The sequence below is a fragment of the Pelodiscus sinensis genome, chromosome 4, assembly GCF_049634645.1.
Source record: "Pelodiscus sinensis isolate JC-2024 chromosome 4, ASM4963464v1, whole genome shotgun sequence".
NCBI lineage: Eukaryota > Metazoa > Chordata > Testudines > Trionychidae > Pelodiscus > Pelodiscus sinensis.
The window spans coordinates 132,488,118-132,510,527 of NC_134714.1; the positions used below are offsets into that span (position 1 = coordinate 132,488,118).

At 47.0% G+C, this 22,410-nt stretch overlaps 2 protein-coding genes across 2 annotated transcripts; both read right to left on the reverse strand.

Annotated features, from left to right (window-relative positions):
- Positions 1–5,869: 5,869 nt before the first annotated feature.
- On the reverse strand, positions 5,870–7,685 carry LOC106731570 (olfactory receptor-like protein OLF2). Its single transcript, XM_014570572.2, has one exon. The coding sequence runs from the start codon at positions 7,246–7,248 to the stop codon at positions 6,310–6,312; it is 939 nt and encodes a 312-aa protein (XP_014426058.2). The 5' UTR covers positions 7,249–7,685; the 3' UTR covers positions 5,870–6,309.
- A 6,363-nt stretch (positions 7,686–14,048) lies between these two features.
- Positions 14,049–14,987, reverse strand: LOC102460980 (olfactory receptor 8U9-like). Its single transcript, XM_075926083.1, has one exon. It carries the CDS (start codon positions 14,985–14,987, stop codon positions 14,049–14,051), a length of 939 nt encoding a protein of 312 aa, XP_075782198.1.
- Between the last annotated feature and the right edge of the window lie 7,423 nt (positions 14,988–22,410).

Below are 22,410 nucleotides of genomic sequence, written 5' to 3' on the forward strand. Positions count from 1 at the left end.
TGGGTCCAGAGCAGAGGTGATGCTAGTGAGGTACAGTCAGAGGAGGTTGCACTGTTGGAGAGTTAAATCACACAATGGCCTTCAGGAGCCTGTTACCCCACAGGCGTAGGTAGCAAACAAGGCTTAAGTGCTACTCAGGGTCCTTGTCAGAAGCAGAGGATCACCCCGCCATTAGAGTCTGCCGTTACAGCTTTGAGTTGATGGGCTGCTGGGATTATGCTCCCTGCTTCTCCAACTTCAGCCCTGCTTCTTAGCAAGTCTGTTGTAACATTACATGTTGATAGGCGGTCCATACCCAGAATGCCACATCCATCGAGACCCTGTAATCCCATGGATCTGTGGATGGACAAAGGGCCCAAGGCTCCTGTGAGTTCTTGGGTAAATGGTGTTAAGCTCTGTTTCCCATTGTGTGATGTTAGAACATAAGAACATAAGAACGGCCGTACTGGGTCAGACCAAAGGTCCGTCTAGCCCAGTAGTATGTCTGCCAACAGTGGCCAGCACCAGGTGCCCCAGAGAGGGTGGACCGAAGACAATGATCAAGCGATTTGTCTCCTGCCATCCCTCTCCAGCCTCTGACAAACAGAGGCCAAGGACACCATTTTATCCCCTGGCTAATAGCCTTTTATGGACCTAACCTCCATGAAATTATCTAGCTTCTCTTTAAACTCTATTATAGTCCTAGCCTTCACAGCCTCCTCTGGCAAGGAGTTCCACAGGTTGACTACACGCTGTGTGAAGAAGAACTTTCTTTTAATGATCTGATTTCCTGAATGGGGATGTTCCTTAATATCGAATTGTCTCTGGTACATAAGTTGGTGGAGGCCCCTGTGTCCACCAAAGTTCTTTGCGTAATAGTGCCGAAGTTCCCCTGAACAGTTAGATTCACGGTGGGATGACCCCAGTCTTCATTTGCAATGGGGGCCACCACTCGGGGGTCTTGGGAACCTCAGCTCCTTCGAAGTCTGTTGCCCACAGAGATGACCACGTGGCTAATAGATGCTGCTATTTCTGCTGAACTACTGTTGTTGCCACTTTCACAGGCTGCCAGTTTCCTAAACATCTATCAGGGATGGTCTAGAAGGTGATTGGTCCTGCCGTGAGGGCAGGGGACTGGACTTGATGACCTCTCCAGCTCCCTTTCTAGTTCTAGAGTTCTATGAGTCTATGTCCTCAGCCGTTAGCTTCTGTTTTGATAGCTGTTCCCATGACACATATTTAGTTAAACTTATTAGCAATATTTTCATTTATTTTCATTCCTCCCCTGTACTTCTACACCATAGAAGTTTAGAAGTTGCTCGCAGTCAGAGCTTGTCTGCACTGGGGGAGGCTGGTTCTCCCTGAACTTTCTACCCCTCTGGAACCTGAAATTTCTGTTATTATTGAAGGCAGCTATTTGATTCTTTACTGCTGTGTTGGCAGGGCCGGATGAAGAGGCCCTAAGCTCTGAAAAGATTACGGTGCCCCCCATATGTAATTCAAAATTAAAACAATACTATACCGTAAAATCTCATTTTTTGGGGGTGCCCCTGCTTTGCTGGTGCCCTAAGCACATGCTTAGCCTGCCTATTGGGTAATCCAGCCCTGTGTGTTGGCATGAGTAGCAACACCTGTGGTGCTTGTGCTGGTGGTGAGACAAGTTAATTGTTGCAGGTCATAAATTTCTCGGGCATGAGCTTCAAGTTCCCTTAGGCTCACATGCCTGGTGTTTCCAGGGCCTAAGACTAATCTAATATTGGGGCTAAATCTCTGCACATACAAATTCCTCAATTCAAGAATGTCATAGTTTGCAATTCCCCCTATATCACGCCCCTGTCATGACCATGAGGGTTAGCCAGCAGCCTGGGGACTAAGGGGTTAATTATGCCCTTTTTACCTAAGCTAGGAAGATTTACCCAATAGGAATGCAGGTAGGAATTTCAAACTAGGAGAAAGGAATGTTTGGTTTCTCCCTTCTTTAGGCCTAGGCAGTTTTTTCTTTCCAGCTAGCGAGGGGAACAGACGCTAATTCTCCCTTGAAGATTAGACTCTTCATGGTCTGTAAGTAGGGTAAAGTTTAGATAAATCCGTTAGGTTTTATTGTTTGGGAAATAGGAGCTCATGTCTGTGCATTTAAAAATGGGTTTTCCTCTCCTTTGTAATTAAGGTTTTTGGCCCCTGGTGAGGCTCCCCCCATGAGTATATTAATTTGTGACTTTTCCATCTAGTCATGATGCTTGCAACAAGAAGTGTGGTGATAATACAAGTTCTATTTCTTTTCTTTGAATTAACCTGGTACTGGTTAATTTTTTCATCCTGGTTTTAACTTTTGGGGCTGAGATTTCCCAAGCAATCTCTCCCTAGTTTCTTTATCATTACTTGGGTGGTAGCTATGAATTTTATCCCCAAACTCTAGGTTTTTAAGATTTTGGGGGGAGGTTTTATACCAAAGCCTGGAAAGATAAGATTTTAGGGTACTTTTGCAGACCCCCCCTTTTTGCATTTATTATGCCAATGTGGGGAAGGAGCCATGACAGCCCCATACCCACTAACAAAAAAACAGGAATTTCTTTTATATTAAATATCATTCAGGTTGCTCGTTAAGGTCTTTTTTCTGAATATGCCTTTCCCACAATTTTATCATGGGGAAAATATACCTTAACAACATGTCTTTATAGATCAACTTGATTTACATTATCATTCATCGTGGCTTCATAAGGTAAATTCTTCAGGTGTCATACATTCTATCAACATAGTTACAAAATCTTCATGTGTTAAACTGGGGGCCACTGACACTCGCGCTAACCAATGAAAAACTATACTCTTATTACAAGGCCACGGATGCTTGCCCATGGTTCGGGCTTGGTCTGGTGTATAGACCTTGGTTTCCTGCTTAATGGAGGGTGGCTCTGTGTTTCGGTCATATGTGGACACTGTGGTGACTACTGATACCTACAGAAACCCCTCAGTATGTTCCTTCAGGCTCATCTCCTCAAGAGCGGAAGATGGGATTGCACACTGTAGGGGACGTCTAGACTACAGGGTTTTGTCGACAGAAGCTTTGTCGACAGATACTGTCAACAAAGCTTCTGTCGACAAAGAGCATCTAGACTACATCCAGTTCTGTCGACAAAGCAAGCTGCTTTGTCGACATAACAGTGTGGATGCAAAGGACAGTGTAGATGCAATAATGCCTTCTATCGACAGAACTCTGTCAACAAAAGGCGTTATTCCTCGTAGAATGAGGTTTACATACGTCGACAAAACTGCTGAGTTTTGTCAACATTATGTCAACATAACTCAAAGGCAGTGTGGACACAGGTATAGTTTTATCGACAAAAGTCCACTTTTGTCGACAAAACCCTGTAGTCTAGACACACCCCCAAAGTGCCCTCTGAGGATTTCAGAGGAGAACTCTCATTTTCAGAGTCAGCATCTGACCTCTCACAGACCCCATGGAATGCAGCCAGTATGGCCATTCTTATGTTCTTATGGCACTCACCATACCTGCTAGGCCCTGCCATTTTATTACAAGCCTCCTTTAACAGCTGCCTCACAGCGGCTTGAGACTCCTGCACCTCCACTGATTCTATCTCAGCATCTTGTTCTGCTGCGGCCACTCGCTGTGTCAACTCTTTCAACCCTCCAGTTGGGAGACCTGCAAACTCAGCGACTTGCTGCTGAATCAACCGATCCCTTTGTTTTTCACACTCAGGCTATGTCTAGACCAGGAAGACAAGTCGGCAAAAGATACTCAAATTGCAGTTCACAATTTTCGTATCTTTTTCTGCTTTTCTTTTGAAAGAGCGGCGAGGAGTCCTATGGCACCTTATAGACTAAATGAAGTGTTGGAGCATAAGCTTTCGTGGGCAAAGACCCACTTCGTCAGATGCATGGAGTGGAAATTTCAGACTAACACATCTACCCCTCTGATTCTTTCGAAAGAGGCATTTCTGTCCACACGGAACCAAATTTCAGAAAAATGTCCTCTTTTGACACACTCCTTCTTCCTCGTACAATGAGGTTTGCAGGGATGGTGAAAGAGCAAGTTCACTGTTCCGAATTTTTTTTCAGAAATGAGGACGCGTTCCTTGGATGCACCATTGCTTATCCGGGATACTGCTCGTATCCCGGAAAAGAGCTGCAGTGGACCTGTAGCCTCGGAGGTCTGAGCCAGCTGTTTCTGTAGCAGGGATACCTGGTGATCTAGTTCCTCGCTACTACACAAGGGGAAAGACAGTCCCACGTTCATCTCACACACAAGGGCGTGGTGCTCTCTGTCACTATTCATGAATGAACTAAACAAATTCCCGTCAGGTCTCTCTCTGAAAAATTAATTCCCAAGGGGTTCTGCTGAAGTCACCAGTCTGTTAACCCCAGGGCACGGGTGGCAAATACGGTTAGAAATGCTGCTTGGTGCTCTTGCCAGAAGCACAGGATTGGCCCCCCAGCGAAGGCTTGTCACCTGGAAATGAATTAAGTGCTGAAGTGGGTCCTGTTTCCTCCCTCTGGTGTAGGATGCACCAAAGTCAGCAGCCCACATCTGGGGCAAGGTCGCTGACCCACAGAAAAATCAGTTGGGGGACCACACAAAAGAGAGAAGCAAAATCCCCCAACTGCTCACTGATGTGACCCCTGACTGAGCAAGGGAAAGACCCCCCCCCCTCATTCCCCTCACACACCAGAACCTAGTGGGGTGCAGGCTGGTAGATTTTGTGTGCTTCAGCCCTGACATGGGGTGGCAGAGGGGCTTGAGCACCAACACGGGCTCCCCAATTCTGGGGGGAGCCCTGAGCCCCAGGAGCTGGATCCACAAAAGCCAGGGACCACTTCCAGCCCCGGGCCTGAGGTTCCCCACCCCGGTCTTTAAGAAAGTGGATCCCTCCCTTCCCTCCAGGGCAGGTGCATTACAGAGAGAGGAGGGGATGTCCAGGTGCAAACAGAGCAGGAGGTTGCTCGGGGACTGGTTACAAAGGAGGTGAATGGGGGATAGAACCTGACCCAGCTGTGACAAACAGAAAACCAAACTGGGGACAGGAGGTACCCAGGACCTGCTATCCCCAGGCTGGTCTAGAGCCCTTGGGGTGTAGCCTTGGGGTGGCCCATGATGTCCTGTCCGAGACTGTTGGGTTCAGAGGAGCTGCAGGCTAGAGGTGTTACAGGCAGTTTGTGTGGGGGTAAAAGAGAAGGAAAGAGCATCTAGGTTTAGGTAGATCATTAGCTTAGAACTCTGTAATTTGGGGCTTAGTTCCTGACTTTACAGCAGACCTCTTGTGTGATCTTCTAGCAGGATGTTTAGTGCCTCAGCTCATCATCTGTGTAATGGAGATAATATTGTGCTACGTGACATGGAAGTTATGACAATCAAAACAATAAAGATTCTGAGGTGCTCAAAGGTATATCTTGATGAGGGTCAAGTAAGGCACTATAAACTTTAATGATCCACCAACAGATATGTTATATTTCTAAAAAGACATTTCAATTTTCTCAATGTTTAGGGAATATTCAAATAAGGATTGGATTGAGATGAATATTTTCTAAGCAGCCGTCAACTAAAAAAAAGAAAAGATTTATGCATGCAGCGTCATCCATTTCTCACTCACAATCCCCAGAGCCATACAATTCCCAGAACTGCTACCCTCCACCGTCTATAATATATCCCCATTGAACTAAGAGGAAAAAAGCATAGCTAACCTGCTGATGAGGTATAAATGTCTAGCATCTGATTTTATCTCTGTGGCTTTTTTTAAGTTGTAAACAAAATTCACACTTTTTGTGCTATTTGTATTTTGTTCAGAGGAGACTGTCACGGAGGATGCACACACACCGTGCTTTCTCTTCGACACCAGGATCCTATTTATTTATTTATTTTTGTTCCCTTAAGATGACGTGAAGGACATCGTGACAAACATGATTTTCCTCATAATGCATGGACACAAACTAGGAGACAAACACTGCAACAACTCCCTTTCCTTGAGCTGTAGAAATGACACACATCCTAATGAAACCAAGCCACCAACAAAGAAACAAACCCAGTTACAAAGAAGAGAGATGTCTGAAGCCATTGCACATACAAATTGATCCATGGATTCAAAGCAAGTGACATATATTTACACACTCACACAATTGTTATGCTATTATTCCAGTAAAAGGAGGTACCTGTTTCAAAGGCCTGATCTCAATTAAGGAAGAACGTTTTTTTGGAATACAAACAAATAATAACATCAATTATATTACCGTAAGCTCTACTAGACGACATTACAATGAGTTAGGAATTAAATTCTCCTAATTCCACTCCCAATCACTCAACCTGCAGTGGGATGAACAAATTCAGGAATTCTTTAGGAGTTTATTCATTGTTTTCCTTACAGCACCCTTCACCTGCCTGTTCCTCAGACTGTAGATGAGGGGGTTCAACATAGGAATTACCAGCGTGTAGAACACGGAGGTTATTTTGTCAGAGTCCATGGAATAGTTGGAGCTGGGCTGGAAAGACATAATAATAAGGGTGCCATGAAACATGCCCACTGCAGTCAAATGAGAGGTGCAGGTGAAGAAGGATTTTCGCCGGCCCTCGGAAGAGTTGATCTGCAGAATGGCGGAGATGATACAGACATAGGAGAGAAGGATAATCACAGTCGTGATCACCACAGTGTAGCATGTAGAAGCAAACATCACAATCTCATTGATGCGGGTGTCAGAGCAGGAGAGTGGCAACAATGAGGAGATGCAACAGAAGAAATGACTGATGATGTTGGAGCGGCAGAATGACAGCCGAAATGTACAACATGTGAGTATCAACGCATCCACCAACCCCACAGCAAACACCCCAGCCATCAGCAAGTTACACCGCTGCCTTGACATGGTGACACTATAGAGCAGTGGGTTACAGATGGCCACATAACGGTCGTACGCCATCACAGCCAGCAGGAGACACTCAATATCTACACAAACGAGAAAAAAATACATTTGCACAGCACAGGCAATGTACGAAATGCTTTTCCTCTCAGCTAAGAAAATCTGCAGCATCTTAGGGGCGATTACTGTGGAACAGCAGAAATCAGAAAAAGACAAAGTCCTGAGGAAAATGTACATGGGGGTGTGCAGTTGTGGGTCAATTGTGATTAACAAGATCATCCCCCCATTACAGATCAGAGTAGTAACATAAATCAGTAGGAAGAACACAAAGAGGGGGACCTGGAGCTCTGGATGATCTGTCAGTCCTGAGAGAATGAACTCAGTCACCACCGAGTGATTTCCCTCTTCCATCTCCTCTTTGCTGAGATCAGGTAGCTACAGTGATGTGGGTGTGTGGACTGGTTCACAGAATCTGTCCCTTCACTGTAATGAAGTAAGTGAAGAAAAGTGGCGATCAGTTTTTTAATGGACACCTGTATAAAATTAGGGATGCACTTACTTTTCAGGACTAGATGTTCACAGCTGGTCATTACAATTGTTCCATACAATGCACACACGGTAAACATACAAGAACACACAGGTTAATCATGACATACATACAAAAACATTCCTCTTCACTGATCTCAGCAGCAAACAGAGATTTCTTACTCTGCTGAGGGAGAATCTGGATGAAAAATATCCCAGGTGATCTGATTCGCTCAAGAAGGAGTGAGAGTAAACAAGTGTCAAAGTCTCTCCCCTCTTTGGGAATGGGGAGCTCTGTGGCTGGGCTTGTCTGTTTGGGGAAAAGCTTGTGTGCTCTGCTAATAAAGCTTATTTGCATCTGAAATTGCATTTTCATTCAGTGCTCTGTAAGAAAATCCTGAGAAATAGTGGAAACCAGGGTTTTCAGGGACTATGTAATTGCCTATTTTTTCCAATCACATGGTTTATTTCTCTAGCTAAGGGTGGGCTGAGATTTTTAGGGCTGTGTGTCGTGAATTCAGTAGCTGCTATACGACCCTGCTGTCTGTATGTGTGTGTGATTGTGATGCAAGACAATAGCACGTACCTTTTGAGGAGAGAGATGTGGTGTTTCCCTATCGAAAGAAAGTGCCAGATTTGAGTATTCAGGAAACTTTATACCCAGAGCTGTGATCCATGGGACATGCTCCCTGAAGTAACTGGGAATAACTGATCTCAAGAGGCACAACACCTAATTAAGCTACTGAGTGATGCAAACTCATCCTGGGTGAAACTCATTCCTGGGGATTAATTTGGCGCACTCTTTCCTCCTGTGTTACTAAATGATGCAATTTCTACCAGAGTTACACAGTACAACAGGGCGTCTATTTCATCTTCCTGTTTTCAAAGTTCAACCTTGGGACTGTGTCAAGCTGATCAAAAAAGGCTTTGTTTGTGGAGACTGAAAACTTTTTCCTAAAAGCACAATAGATCCCCTCAGAAATACCACAGAGGTTACCACAGTTACCACTGCCCAATATTGTCAGGATCCGAGGCTGGACTCCATCCCCCATGATGCATGATAGTCTCTTCTTTTCAGTTGGGTGTAGAGGGGACGGGCAGTGGTCGGAGATGGGAAAGATTTCCATGGAAATGTAATGTCTTGAAAAATCCTAAAAATCCATCCACCCTATCTATCTATCTATCTATCTATCTATCTATCTATCTATCTATCTATCTATCCCCACACACCCCATCTATCTATCTATCTATCTATCTATCTATCTATCTATCTATCTATCTATCTATCTATCTATCTATCTATCTATCTCAGACTGTGATATATTCTGTGTCTTTCTCTTACTGTGTCATTACCCAAAATAGGACAGATAGGCGCATTGCTTTTGCTTGATGGAGGACACATGTGGAGCATCTACGCACACCTTATTTCTAAATAGCTCTTTCAGAACAGGCATTATTCCTCACAGAATGAGTTGTACAGATTTCGGATTAAGCCATCTGTTATTTCAAAATTATTTCAAAATAACAGCATGGCTGTGCAGACGCTCACGTTGTTATTTCTAAATAACGCTAGTTCTCCCAAAATAATGGTGCCATGTAGACACACCCATGATGACCAGAGAAGCTCAGCAAGCGACCACCAACGTCTGATCTCCATTACTTATTTGGTTGCTTCTCTGCAAAGCAGAAACGAACCTGTTGAAGGGGGTCTGTCCAGAGGCGGCGTTTTCGAAAGCATTCACGGATTCAGTGAGCCTATAGACCTATGTAAAAAACGGGCCTTACATTTTTCTGCCTCTGCTTGCCGATCTCTGAACGGGGGCAAGTCTACTTATGTGCCTTTCAGTAGGATTCAAAAAATGTGTATGTCCTGACAAGGTTTTGTGGTGGTGCGGCTGAACCACACTAGTGGAAGTGGGGTTAAGGTACCTCGGGGAGGCGGCACACAAACCAATCAGAAGAGGGCTTATTGAGCTAAGCTGTAGGGAGAAGGCTTAGTGGAGCAGCCAATCAGGGCCAGGATGGCCCCTATAAGCAGGGCTGCTGAGCAAAAGGCTCCCGGGAATGCTGCCTGGGTTGGTTGCCGGGAGAGGAGCACCAAATCCAAAGCAGGGGTGGGGGAAATCAGGGGAGGGGAAGGGAGCTACAACCTGAGTGACTGGCAGAGTGAAGTCCTGATACAGGGATAAGGAAGCAGTTGTGATTTTAGGGAAGAGAACAGGGAGATGCTGGAAAACGGGCAGTAGGTGGCTGCTGACCAACCCAGAGAAGCAGGCAGTTCTGGGTCCCCCTCCTTTGCACTCCACTTTCAAATGAGGGGGTGGCTGGTATCCAGACTGTTGTTTGTCCCTGAGTTCGGGGATTGAGGGTGAAGGTGGCCAATGAGGCAAGTGACAGAACTAAGAACTGTCGGCTCCCCAGTCATGGGGAGATAACTGAGTGGGGTGCTGTGTCCAGAAGAGGTCACTGCCATCTGGAGAACAATGTGGATCACAGTCAGGTGGGTCCAGAGCAGAAGTGATGGTGGTGAGGCACCCTCTGAGGAGGGGGCACTGTTGGGAGAGTTAAATCCCCAAATGGCCAGGAGGAGACTGCTACCCCCAGGGCGCAGGTAGCAAACACAGTTCCAAATGCCCTTTGGTGCCCTTGTCAGATGCACAGGATCAGTCCCCTATCCAGGTCTGTCACCCATGAATTAATCAGTGAAATGGATCCTGTTTCTTCCCTCCCCTTCCTCCTGTGCAGGAGGAATGAAGAAAGATGGGGTGATCTTCGGGTGCAAACGAGATTTAATGTTTTCTAGGGATTAATTGCAAAAGAGGGAGAAATGGGGAGATGACCCAATGCAGTTATAACAAACAGAAAACCAAACTGGGGACAGACACAGCACAAACAGGGGCTGGAAGTCCAGACCCACCTCATCAAACCCCTTTTGGTCTTGAATTTTAAAATGGTAAGAATAAGCCCTGAGTTCAGTGACTTTTCTCTCCTGGGACTGGCAGTGGCGCTGGGGGAGGTGCCTAGGACCTGCTACCCTCAGGCTGGTCTGGAGTCTTTGGGGAGAAGCGCTGGGGAGTCCTACGATGTCCTGTCCTGCACTGGGGGGTGCAGAGGATCCGTAGGCTGGGGGGAGGGGTTATAGGCAGGCTGGGGGGGGACGGTTGGTAAAATCCCCTCTTCCCGCCAGCAGCTGCAGTTGGATCTTGCAGTTGGGGCTGCTTCTGGCTGGCAGGGGGTGGAGCTGCCATTATGGCCAACAGCAGCTGAGGCTGAGGCAACTCAGCCCTTGCAAAGCCACAAGAGCGGGGAAAGCCTGAGGGGAATGGAAATCTCATGACCAGTTGGACGGAAAATCCGGTTTAGACCGGTCTCTGAGCGGTTAGTGCCTGAGGAGATCCAACATGGATCCCTAGGTCAAGGATCACAGACTCCATTTTGTTTCTTCCAATTACTGACTTAAACACTATCATAACATTGCATTTAACGAGGTAGATCAATTAAACCATACATAAACAAAACTCCCAAACCAGCTGCCATGAAGGTCAGCTTCAGCTCCATTATATGTCAACAATGTAGTATCTCTGAAGACCTTGCAAACTTTACTCTATTTATTGTAATCGCTGCCATCACAGAGAAAGCAACTGTCTTGATTTAAGGTTGTCCAACAGGCCCATCATTGAGCTAGGAACAAAGCCCATAGTTAGTGGATGATAGATATTGCTCTACATCATTGAGACTTTTTCCTTCTAATGGCAACAGAGAAACGGGTGAAAATTGTACAGATAACAGAATGGCGACCAAATCCCTCATTCTTTAATGCAACTTCGCACAAATCTCTAGGCTCCTACTCGGGCAGCTTTTCAGCCTGACAGCAGAGACCAAGAAACTCAAGATCGCAGGGCCTAGCGATGCTGACTGGAATGTATGCCTGGTTCTGTCCAACACTCTCTTGGAACATCAACTCATACAAAAGCCATCATTTTATGAATAGAAAATGGCCTGTGCAAATCTTCTTCTCAATTAGAAGTTCTCAGCTATTTCAATACAAAAATACACGGGCCTCAGTTAAGCAATAAAACACATTTACTGACTACAGAAATGTTCTTTTTGATTACAAATTATGATGAACTTAAAAACAACAAATGTTCTGGTAGCACTTTCTAGAGTAACAAAACCTATCAATGGTATTATGAGCTTTCATGGGCACAGCCCACTTCTTCATCATCCCATCTACATGTTTTGTTAGTCTATAAAGTGCTACCAGACCATTGTTGTTTTTTAAGTTTATCCTGTGCAGACTAACTCGGCTACCCCCTGAAACATACAAATAGGAAGTCAGAGAATTGGAAATAAAGGAAATGAAATATAAAATTCAACTAATAGCTAACTTGACTAGCTTAATGAATTCAAGCAAAGATTTATCTTGCCACTTATGTCTGCAGTGTTACTGAATGCCTTTCAGCCAGACCCCTCCAGCCCAACTTTCTTTCACTTTATTTCCGATTGTCTCTAAAACCTCAGGCTGAAGATGATTCTTGCAAAAGAGAAATGAGAAGCAAAGGCAGTTCTCTGAATGGTACTATCCTTCCCTTTTTGTCAGTTCATGGCATCAAAAACAAAGTCTGAGGGAACAGAAAATCCCAGCGGTTTGTTTATCAGAATGTAGATTTCTCACCTACACCCGTCTTCCTGCACAAGAATGGCCTCTTCAGCAGATGAGATATAATTGAAATTGGTTGACACATGCCTGAGGCATGTGTCCTTAAGAACTACTTTGTCCCTGCTTTTCTCAACTTGAAATAGCTCAATACATTATAAAGCGGAATCTTCTAATTTTACATAACGTTGCCACACGCATTTTTACCAGAATAATGATCAGCAGATTATGAACTTGATGAAGAGATAGCGGGTCTGTTTTGCCATGCTTTTACGTTCATGTTTTACACAGCTGTTCCTTTATTGCTTCAGAGGGGGAAAAACTTAAAAAACAACGAATGATCCCATCTACATGTTTTGTTAGACTTCAAGGTGCTGCTGCACTATTCGTTGTTTTTTAAGTTGTGCCTTTATTGTCAGGAGAAGGAACGATCATCTAGCTGTAGTGAGAGCATTAGTTTAGAACTCTTTAATTTGGGGCTTAGTTCCTGACTACTGCAGACCTCGCGTGTAGCCTTAAAGCAGGATATTAACTTTCTCTGTGCTTCAGCTCATTTGTGAAATAGAGGGTGTGTCTAGACTACATGGCTCCATCGACAGAGCCATGTAGATGAGTGTACTCAGCAAAAGGAAATGAAGTGACGATTTAAATAATCACTGCTTCATTTACATCAAAATGGCTTCCGCGCTGTGCCGATCAACTGACTGTCGGCACAGCACAGTAGTCTAAACGGGGATCAGCCGACCCCAGATCCCTTTGTCGTCAGATCCTTTATGTCTTGAGAAATGAGGCTTACAGGATCTGACGACAAAGGGATTTGGGGTCGGATGATCCCCGTCTAGACTACCACGCTGTGCCGACAATCAGCTGATCGTCAAAGCGCAGCGGCCATTTTGATGTAAATGAAACGGTGATTATTTAAATCACTACTTCCTTTCCCTTTGCTGAGTACACTCATCTACATGGCTCTGTCGATGGAGCCATGTAGTCTAGACACACCTGGAGATACTATTGTGCTACCTAACATGAAAGTTATGTCAATACAAACAATAAAGAGTTTGAGGTTCTCAGAGGCATATATTGATGAGGCGCTTATAAGGAACTACTAACTGTAATGATCCACCAACAGATATTTTATATTCAAAGAATGTTTTCAAATATCACTATGTTTGGAGAATTCTCAGATTTCGATCAGATTGAAATGAATATTTTCTAAGGTGCCATGAACTAAAAAACATTTATAAGAGCAGCTTCAACCATTTCTCACTCACAATCCCCAGAGCCATACAATTCCCAGAATCGTTACCCTTCATAGTCTATAATAAATCCCAAGAGAACTAAGAGCAAGAACACATTGCTAACCTGCTGATGAGGTATAAAAATATTGTGTCTGATTATTTAACGTGTTTTATTTATGTTGTAGAGAAAATTTACACTTTCTGTGCTATTTTGTATTCTGTTCAGTGCAGACTGTCACAGGGGATGCATACACACTATGCTCTCTCTTAGACACTATGCTCCTATTTCATTTTTTTGTTTGTTTGTTTCCTTCAGATGAAGTGAAGGATTTTGTGATGAAAATAATATTTCCTCAGCATGCATGGACATAAACCGGGAGACAATCTCTACAACAACTCCCTTTCCTTGAGCCATAGAAATTACACACACCTTAATGAAGCCAAGCCAGCTACAAAGAAACAAACCTAGATAAAACAAAGAGAGACATTTGAATCCCCCCTTTCACTGAAAATACAAACAGATCCATGGATTCAAAGCAAATGACATATATTTACATAGTCAGACATGAAACAGGTGCTTCCTTTAATTTTGCTGGAGTAATAGCATAAGAAAGCTCTAATCTCAGTTGTGACCTGCAGATTTTGGTGGAATACAAATACATAAATAATAATATAAATGCAATAATGAACAATACTACTATGAGCTCTATGAGACGACATCACTATGGGAGAGGAATTGAATTCCCCTGTTTTCACTCCCAATCATTCAACCAGCACTTGGATGAACAAATTCAGGAATTCGCTAACAGGTTATTCAAGCCTTTCTTCACTGCGTCCTTCACTTCCCTGTTCCTCAAGCTGTAGATGAGGGGGTTCAACATGGGGATAACCATCGTGTAGAAGACTGAGGCTATTTTGTCTGTGTCCATAGAATAGCTGGAGGATGGGCGGAGAGACATGAAAATGAGAGTGCCATGAAAAATGACCACCGTGGACAAGTGAGAAGAGCAGGTGGAGAAGGCTTTGTACCGGCCCTCGGCAGAGTGCATCTGCAGAATGGTGGAGATGATGTAGACATAGGAGAGGAGGATGGTCACACTGGTGATCACTACAGTGTAACACGTAGAAGCAAACATCACAATTTCACTGATGCGGGTGTCAGAGCAAGAGAGCGCCAGCAATGGGGGGATGTCACAGCTGAAATGATGGATGATGTTGGAGCTGCAGAATGACAGCCGAAACGTACAACATGTGAGTATCATTGCATCCAAAAACCCCACGGCACACACCCCAGCTATGAGCTGGGTACAACGCTGCCTGGACATGGTGACCATATAGAGCAGGGGGTTACAGATGGCCACATAACGGTCATACGCCATCACAGCCAGCAAGAGACACTCAATATCTATGCAAACAAGGAAGAAATACATTTGCACAGCGCAGGCAGTGTGAGAAATACTTTTTCTCTCAGTTAAGAAAGTCTGCAGCATTTTAGGGGCTATTACTGTGGAACAGCAGAGATCACAGAAAGACAAACTCCTGAGGAAAAAGTACATGGGGATATGAAGTTGCTGGTTAACTGTGATTAACAAGATCATCCCACCATTACAGATCAGAGTCGTAACGTAAATCAGTAAGAACAACAAAAAAAGGGGGACCTGTAGCTCTGGACGATCTGTCAATCCTGAGAGAATGAACTCAGGCACCACTGAGTGATTTCCCTCTTCCATCTCCTCTGAGCATAGATCAGGGAGCTACAGTGATGTGGGTGGGTTGGTCCAGAGAATATGTCCTTTCACTGTAATGAAGTAAGTGAAGAAATGTGGATCAGTTTCTTACTGAGCACCTGTATAAAATTGGGGATGGGCTTAGTTAACAGGGCTAGATGTTCACAGCTGTTCATTCCAGTTGTTCCATACAACGGACACATTGTTCACATACGAGGACACACAGATTGATCGTGACACACACACACAAACACTCCTCTTCACTGATCTCAGCAATAAACGGTGATTTCTGTTGTGGGAGAATCGGGGTGAAAACCATCCATCTTAGTGTTATGAGATTGTTGTTTAGCTCAAGAAGGGGTTAGAGTAAACAAGTGACAATGTCTCTAACCTTTTTGGGTATGGGGAGCTCTGTGGCTGGGCATGTCTGTTTGGAGAAAAGCTTGTGTGCTCTGCTAATAAAGCTTTTATGCATCTGAAATGGCCTTTACAGTGCTCTTTAAGAAAATCTTGAGAAACGAGGGAAACCAGGGGTTTCAGGGACTACGTAATTGCCTATTTCTTCCAATCAAGAGGTTTGTTTATATAGCTCAAGGTGGGCTAAGGCTTTGAGTGTTGTAGGTCATGAATTCAGTACCTGTTGATGGCCCTGCTGACTGTGTGAGTGTGACTATGATGCAAGTCAATAGTACGTACCTGATGAGAAGAGAGATGAGGTGTTTCCCCATTGAAAGAAAGTGCCAGTTTTGAGTATTCCGGAAGTTTTATACCTAGATCTGTGATCCATTGGACAGGCTTCCTGATCTCAAGAGCACAACATCTAATTCACCTACCGAGTGAAGCCAAATTACTCTTGGTGAAACTCATTCTCTGAGGACTAATTTGGTGCACTCTTTCCTCCTGTGTTACTAAATGATGCAATTTCTATCAGAGTTGCACGGTGCAATAGGGCGTACATTTCATCTTCTTGTTTTCGAAGTTCAACCCTGGGACTGTGTCGAGCTACTCAAAAAACGGCTTTGTTTGTTGAGATTGAAAGCTTTTGGCTGAAAACACAACAGATCCCCTCAGGAATACCACAGAAGTGCCTCATATACCAGAGCCTGATATTGTCTGCCATGGGCCAGGCTGCACTGCATCCCCCATGATGCATGATGGACTCTCCTCTTTCAAAACTACCCTAGAAAATCACTGGAGTCCCACAGCCACCGTTTGTGGAGGGGAGGAGGCGAGATTAGTATTTTGATTGAAAGACGTCTTTGGAAAAAAATAATTTCTTGAAAAATCCCCCAAATCAACCTATCGATCTATTGCAGCTTGTGATATTCTATGTGTTTCTCTTGCTGTGTCACTTTCCAAAATATAACACATAGGTTCATAGGTTCTCCAGTCATCATGTTTCCTCCATCAAGCAAAACCAAAGTAAGGGTGTGTCTAGACTACATGCCTCCGTCGACGGAGGCATGTAGATTAGACAGATCGGCAGAGGGAAATGAAGCCGCGATTAAAATAATCGCGGCTTCATTTAAATTTAAATGGCTGCCCCGCTCTGTCGATCAACTGTTTGTCGGCAGATCGGGGCAGTCTGGATGCGCCGCGTCGACAAAGAAGCCTTTCTTGATCGGCACAGGTAAACCTGGTTTCACGAGGCATACCTGTGCCGATCAAGAAAGGCTTCTTTGTCGACGCGGCGCATCCAGACTGCCCCGATCTGACGACAAACAGCTGATCGGCAGAGCGGGGCAGCCATTTAAATTTAAATGAAGCCACGATTATTTTAATCGCGGCTTCATTTCCCTCTGCCGATCTGTCTAATCTACATACCTCCGTCGACGGAGGCATGTAGTTTAGACGTACCCTAAGTGACCAACCAGTAGGGAGAAGGCTTAGTGGAGTATCCAGTCACGGCTTGGCTGGCCCATGTCAGAAGGCTGCTGAGCAGTGGAACTGTTTTGTTGCCTGGACAGTTTGCTGGAAGAAGAGCACCAGAGCAAAAGTACAGATGGGTAGAGTCAGAGAAGGAAAAGGGAGCTACATGCAGGTGCAATGAAGAAAGATTTGGTGATCTTTGGTTGCAAACGAGGTATAATATTATCTAGGGATTAATTGCAAAAGAGGGAGAAATGGGGAGATAACCCAATGCAGATATAACAAACGTAAAACAAACTTGGGGATAGTGACAACAGAAACAGGGCCTAGAAGTCCAGACCCACGAAATCAACCCCCTTTTGGGGTTTTAAAAATGTAAGAATAAGCCCTGAGTTCAGTGACATTTCTCTCCTGGGATTGGCAGTGGCGCTGGGGGAAGTGCCCAGGACCTGCTACCTTCAGGCTTGTCTGGAGCCCTTGGGGAGGAGCACAGGAGTCCCATGATGTCCTGTCCTGCAGTGGGGGGTGCAGAGGAGCCGCAGGCTGGGGGTGTTACAGGCAGGCTGGGGGTGGGGGGCAGTAGGTAAAATCCTCTTCTTTCCCTCCTGCAAGCGTGGCTGGGGCTGCCTTTGGCTGTCAGGGGGTGGAGCTGCCACAACGGCCGACAGTAGCTAAGGCTGAGGCAACACTGCCCTTACAAAGCGGGGAAAGTCTGCGGGGAATGGAAACCCTGTGATCACTTGGTGGGAAAATCCGGTTTACATTGGTCTTAGAGCAGTCAGTACCTGAGAAAATCCAACATGGATCCCTAGGTCAAGGGTCACACACTCCATTTTGGTTGTTCCAATTACTGACTTAAACACCATGGTTATCTGGACACTGGCAGGTTCTTGCGCAAGAACCCGCAGAGCGTCCACACGGCCCGCGCAAGAAGATTTAAAGTAAAGCCTGGGAAGAGAGGGCTTCTTGCGTAAGATCTGTGCTCTTTTCCAAGTGTAAGCCCTCTTGGCAAGGAGTGCTGGCAGCCTCCATTGGGCCCGCAGCAAAGCGTGACTATACCCAAATATGAGCAGGGCATTGCAGAAGCTGTGGGCCCACTGGTAGGCCATAGCCTCCTGCTACCCAGTCCTTTTACCCTCCCTCAAGATGGCCCTAATGGTCTGGAGGATGAGATGGAAATCTCCCCAGTGCTGAAGGGCGAGAGCCACTTTGCTCTCGGAGCCATGGATGTCTTCTAAGAAGTCTTGCGTCTTGTCCTCAGCACATTGGACTTTGGGGCCTGAATGTCTTTGGGACAGACCCCCCTATAGGCTGCAAGACTGATTACCATCTTCCCAGCAGGGACTTCAGGGTCTCTGCCTTCCTATGTCAGTGGCAGTGGCAGAGGGAGAACAGCCCCAGACCTCCTTGGGAGTGGTAGAAACAAAAGCACCTCCTGGGGGCCAACATCTGAACTAAATGTAGCAGCCTGGGGGCGGGGGGCAGCAGTAACAGGGCAAGGGGAAAGAAAGTGGCCAGGGAGGGGATTGGGAACAAGAGTGGGGGGGTTAGGAAAAGGAGCAAGAGGAAGGGGTGGAAGAAGAGCAGGAAGAGGAGTGGGAAATTTAGTTGGGAGAGGGGCTGAGCAGGGAACAGGAGTGGAACAGGGGTTAGGAGCAGGGACAGGATCAGCAGCCTCAGTGGAAAAGGTACAGGGATGCGGTGCCTCCTCGAAGGGCAGGGGATCGGTAGCAGCAGTAGGGGAAGTTAGTGTCTCCCCAGCACCAGGGCCCAGTGCCACTGGGCATGCAACACCAGAGGCTCCAGCATGAGGTGATGGAGAACAATGGGAGCTCCCGCCTACTAGCAACCCCCCAGTGGCCATGGCCAAAGTGCTGCCAATGACCGGGCAGATGGTCTCATCCTGGGGCAACCCGGGGGCAGGGAGACGGGAGGGTGTCATGTTGGAAGGAGACAATAATTGTCACTCTTCCAGGACAAGGAGATCCCCTCTGAGGCAGCCGGGGTCAAACCTAGGGCCTCAACCTCCTGAGAGAGGAAGGCAAGGCCACGGCCCACCACCACGTGGTCACACTTGTCGGTGGCAGGATCAGCAGTCGTCCCCACAGCAGCGGTGTGGACGGTGGGGGCATCCTCCATAGCTTCCCCATGCAGGCACTCTGGGAAAGAGGCATTTGCACCCTCCGAAACCTCTGGGGTCACCTCAGCCGCCCTGCAGCGCTGTGAAGTGTCCGGGGGCTCAGAGGGAGAGCTGGCTCCAAAGTCCACCACAAAGGTATGAGGAGGTTTTCCTCCCCCTCAGTGGGTGGGGTATGATGCCAGGGCCTGGTTTCAGCGTCTCCCTATGACGACGCCTCGGAGGAGGCAGGTGGGACCTGAATGGGGGAAGAATCAGGGAACAAGGGCAGTGGTGGGAAGGCGAGGAATGACAGAGGCTGGGCAGCAGGGGAGGGAGAGATCTCTCCCCGAAGTAGGCCCTGTCCGAGTCCCATCATCGACCCTGCTGCCTTCTCCTCCTCAGGCCCAGCCTTGCCACTTTTGGCAGTGTCAGCAGCACCAGACACATGTCTGGGTCCCACGGAGCCCGAGTGAGACTAAAGAAGGTCATAGTTGGAGGAGGGGCGACCCCAGGGTCTGGACTGTCAGGGCCAAGGTCAGTGATAGGGCAGGTGCCCTCCTGGGCATCGGGGTCCTGAATGCTTCTCCGCAACAATCCCAGGGCAGTCCCTTTGGACATGCCTTGTCGCCCGATGGAAAAAACACCGGGCATCCTGCATCATATAATATACCTGGTACTGGTCCCCATGATGGAGCACCAGAAATTACCCTTCTAGGGCTTCTCCCCCACACCCTGCCAGTAGTAGTTGGATTTGTACCTGCCGGTGAAAGGAAAGGACGTGGTGGAGGGTAGGGTCCTTGCCGCCAAAAAAAGGGACTCGGGACTGACAAAGGCCTCCCCAGGGTGCAGAGGAAAGGTAGTAGGTTGGTACTGGGGAGGAAGGGAGGAACAGAGGAAAATACCACCCGTACGTCCAGGTCCTCCAGAGGCTCAAATGGGACGTGGACTGCCCCACTGCCAAACCTTCTCCACCACCTCCTGGGTGGAAGCCTGAGATGCCAGGAAGAAGAACACCTTCCTGAACATCTTAGAGGCCACCACCATGGCCACGGACCCCACCACATGTGCCAACACCCGCATGTAGGTCTCCACGTGAGGTGAGGCCGACACCAAGAGGCAATAGACCCTGTACCTTCTTCTCAGGAAAGGAAAGGGGCAGCGGCTGTCGGAGATGGAATTCCAGGAGATGTCCTGAGTGGATGGGGAGGTGGCTAAAGCAGGTGGTAGCTATGTGGGCATATTCCTTGGGGGCTGTGACACCATCGCCCACTGAGCCGGTGGAAGGAACAGGGGACTGGGAAAGAGGGGAAGCCCTGGTTCTAAGGCCAGGGGGTGAGCCTTCACCAAAGATGTTTATCCTTCTGCGTGGGCCTCTTGTCCTTTTTGGTCCTATGTCCCTTTCCTGCCTTTCAGGGGGGCCTTCTTAATGGTGACAGTGGTGAGAGGAGGTGCGGCAGGAGGAGGCAGGGCCCCAGAATTCCCATCGATCTCCACTATATGAGCGGGGAGCCCGGCAGCCTCAGAGGGGTCGGTACTGGCAGAGGTAGATGTGAGGAGGAGTAGTGAAGGGGCATCAGCGCACCCATTGTAGTCATGGGTGGGGAGGGAAGGACAGGAACAAACAATTGGGGGAAGCCTGTAGTGCCAAGGGAGGGAGCAAGGGGGGGAAGGAAGGGGAGGAAGAAGGCTGGAAGCGGGGTGAGAGGGCAGCAATACAAATAGGGGGAAGAGAGAATAAAGGAAGAAGAGGTGCGTTTGCCAGCACAGGACGGAAAGCCCGGCTCCTCCGGCTGCACTGAGGAGATGAGGGGTCAATTATTTAAAGAACATGGACGAAGCGAAACAGTGTTTGGGGTCTGAAGAGTAACCAGTATAGAAGGGGAGGCTCAGGCACCAAACACAAAAAGCAGAGGGGGGCATGGTCACACAGGAAGGGGGAAGTGGTGGAGAGGGAGGGCAGGCGGGGAGGAGGTACCTGCTCAAGAAAGTAGGGCAGGGATAACCAGACACTGCTGGGAGGAAGGAGACCAAGTGAGCCCACAGGTGCCTGAGTGGCAGGCCCACCGCACCTGTGGCAGGTCCCAGCAGAGCAAAGAAAAGGCGGGAGGCAAACAGTGGGGCCAAGGATGCAACAACTCTTGCAGCAACAGAAATGCAGGGGAAGCAGCGGGGGGTGAGCCACCTCCACCTCCCAGTGCTCCATGAGAGCTGCGCCAGCCACCACCTAGGAACCCAGATGGACAGAGGGCCCCTTAAAATCCCCCCCTCCGCCCAACACCCTCACGACAGAGCAAGCTGTGGGGAGAAAGGAGCCGACCTAAAGCAGCCCCCTTATCTCCTCTGTCCCAGGGGGAGCAGCAGCAGCAGGGAAGGTGGCGTCCAGGCCTGCAGCAGTGAAGAAGAAAGGAGCCAGGAAAACCCTCAAGAAGATGGAAGAGGGAGTCTAGCAGGAGCTATTTTGGAGGGGTTGTTTGGGGAAGTGTCTAGGGAAAAAGCTGCCAAGTCAGAAAGAAAAACAACCATCGCGGCTGCTGCTATTTTAGGAGTCTGGGCTGGAACCCGGAGTCGTGGGCTGAACTGGGTTCCCCCAAACCTTCCCCCGTGCCAACATGGAGCCTGTCTCAAGAAGGCAGCCCAGGACTCCCAAGAGGTTTTCACCCCTAAACCATGGGGGTCTGGCAATTTTATTCTTTACTATCGTTGCAACTAATTTGCCTGGTACTGACATTAGACTTACTGGCCTGTAACTGCCACGGTTGCCTCTAGAGCCCTTTTTAAATATCGGTGTTATGTTAGCTGTCTTCCAATCCTGGGTACAGAAGCTGATTTAAAGGACAGGTTACAAACCACAGTGAATAGTTCCGCAATTTCACATTTGAGTTCTTTCAGAACCCTTGGGTAAATGCCATCCGGTCCTGGTGATTTATTACTGTTAGGTTTTCCTTTTTGTTCCAAAAACCTCCTCTAATGACACTTCAATCAGGGACAGTTCCTCAGATTCATCTCCCACAAAGGACGGTGCAGGTTTGGGAATCTCCCTAACATCCTCAGTCATGAAGACTGAAGCAAATAAATCATTTAGTCTCTCTGCAATCGCTTTATCACCCTTGATGGTTCCTTTTGTATCTCGATGGTCCAGGGGCCCCGCTGACCATCCTGCTTCTAATGTACTTAAAAAACATTTTGCTCTTCCTTTTTGAGTTTTTGACTAGCTGTTCCTCGAAATCTTTTCTGGCTTTTCTTAATACATTTTTAAACTTAATTTGGCAGAGTTTATGTTCCTTTATTTTCCTCACTAGGACTGGATTTCCACTTTTTAAAGACCAGCTTATATTTACATACTCACGCATGTGAAACAGATGCCGCCTTTAATTGTGCTGGAGCAATAACATAATAGTGCCCCAAACTCTATTGGCGCCTGCAGACTTTGTTGGAATT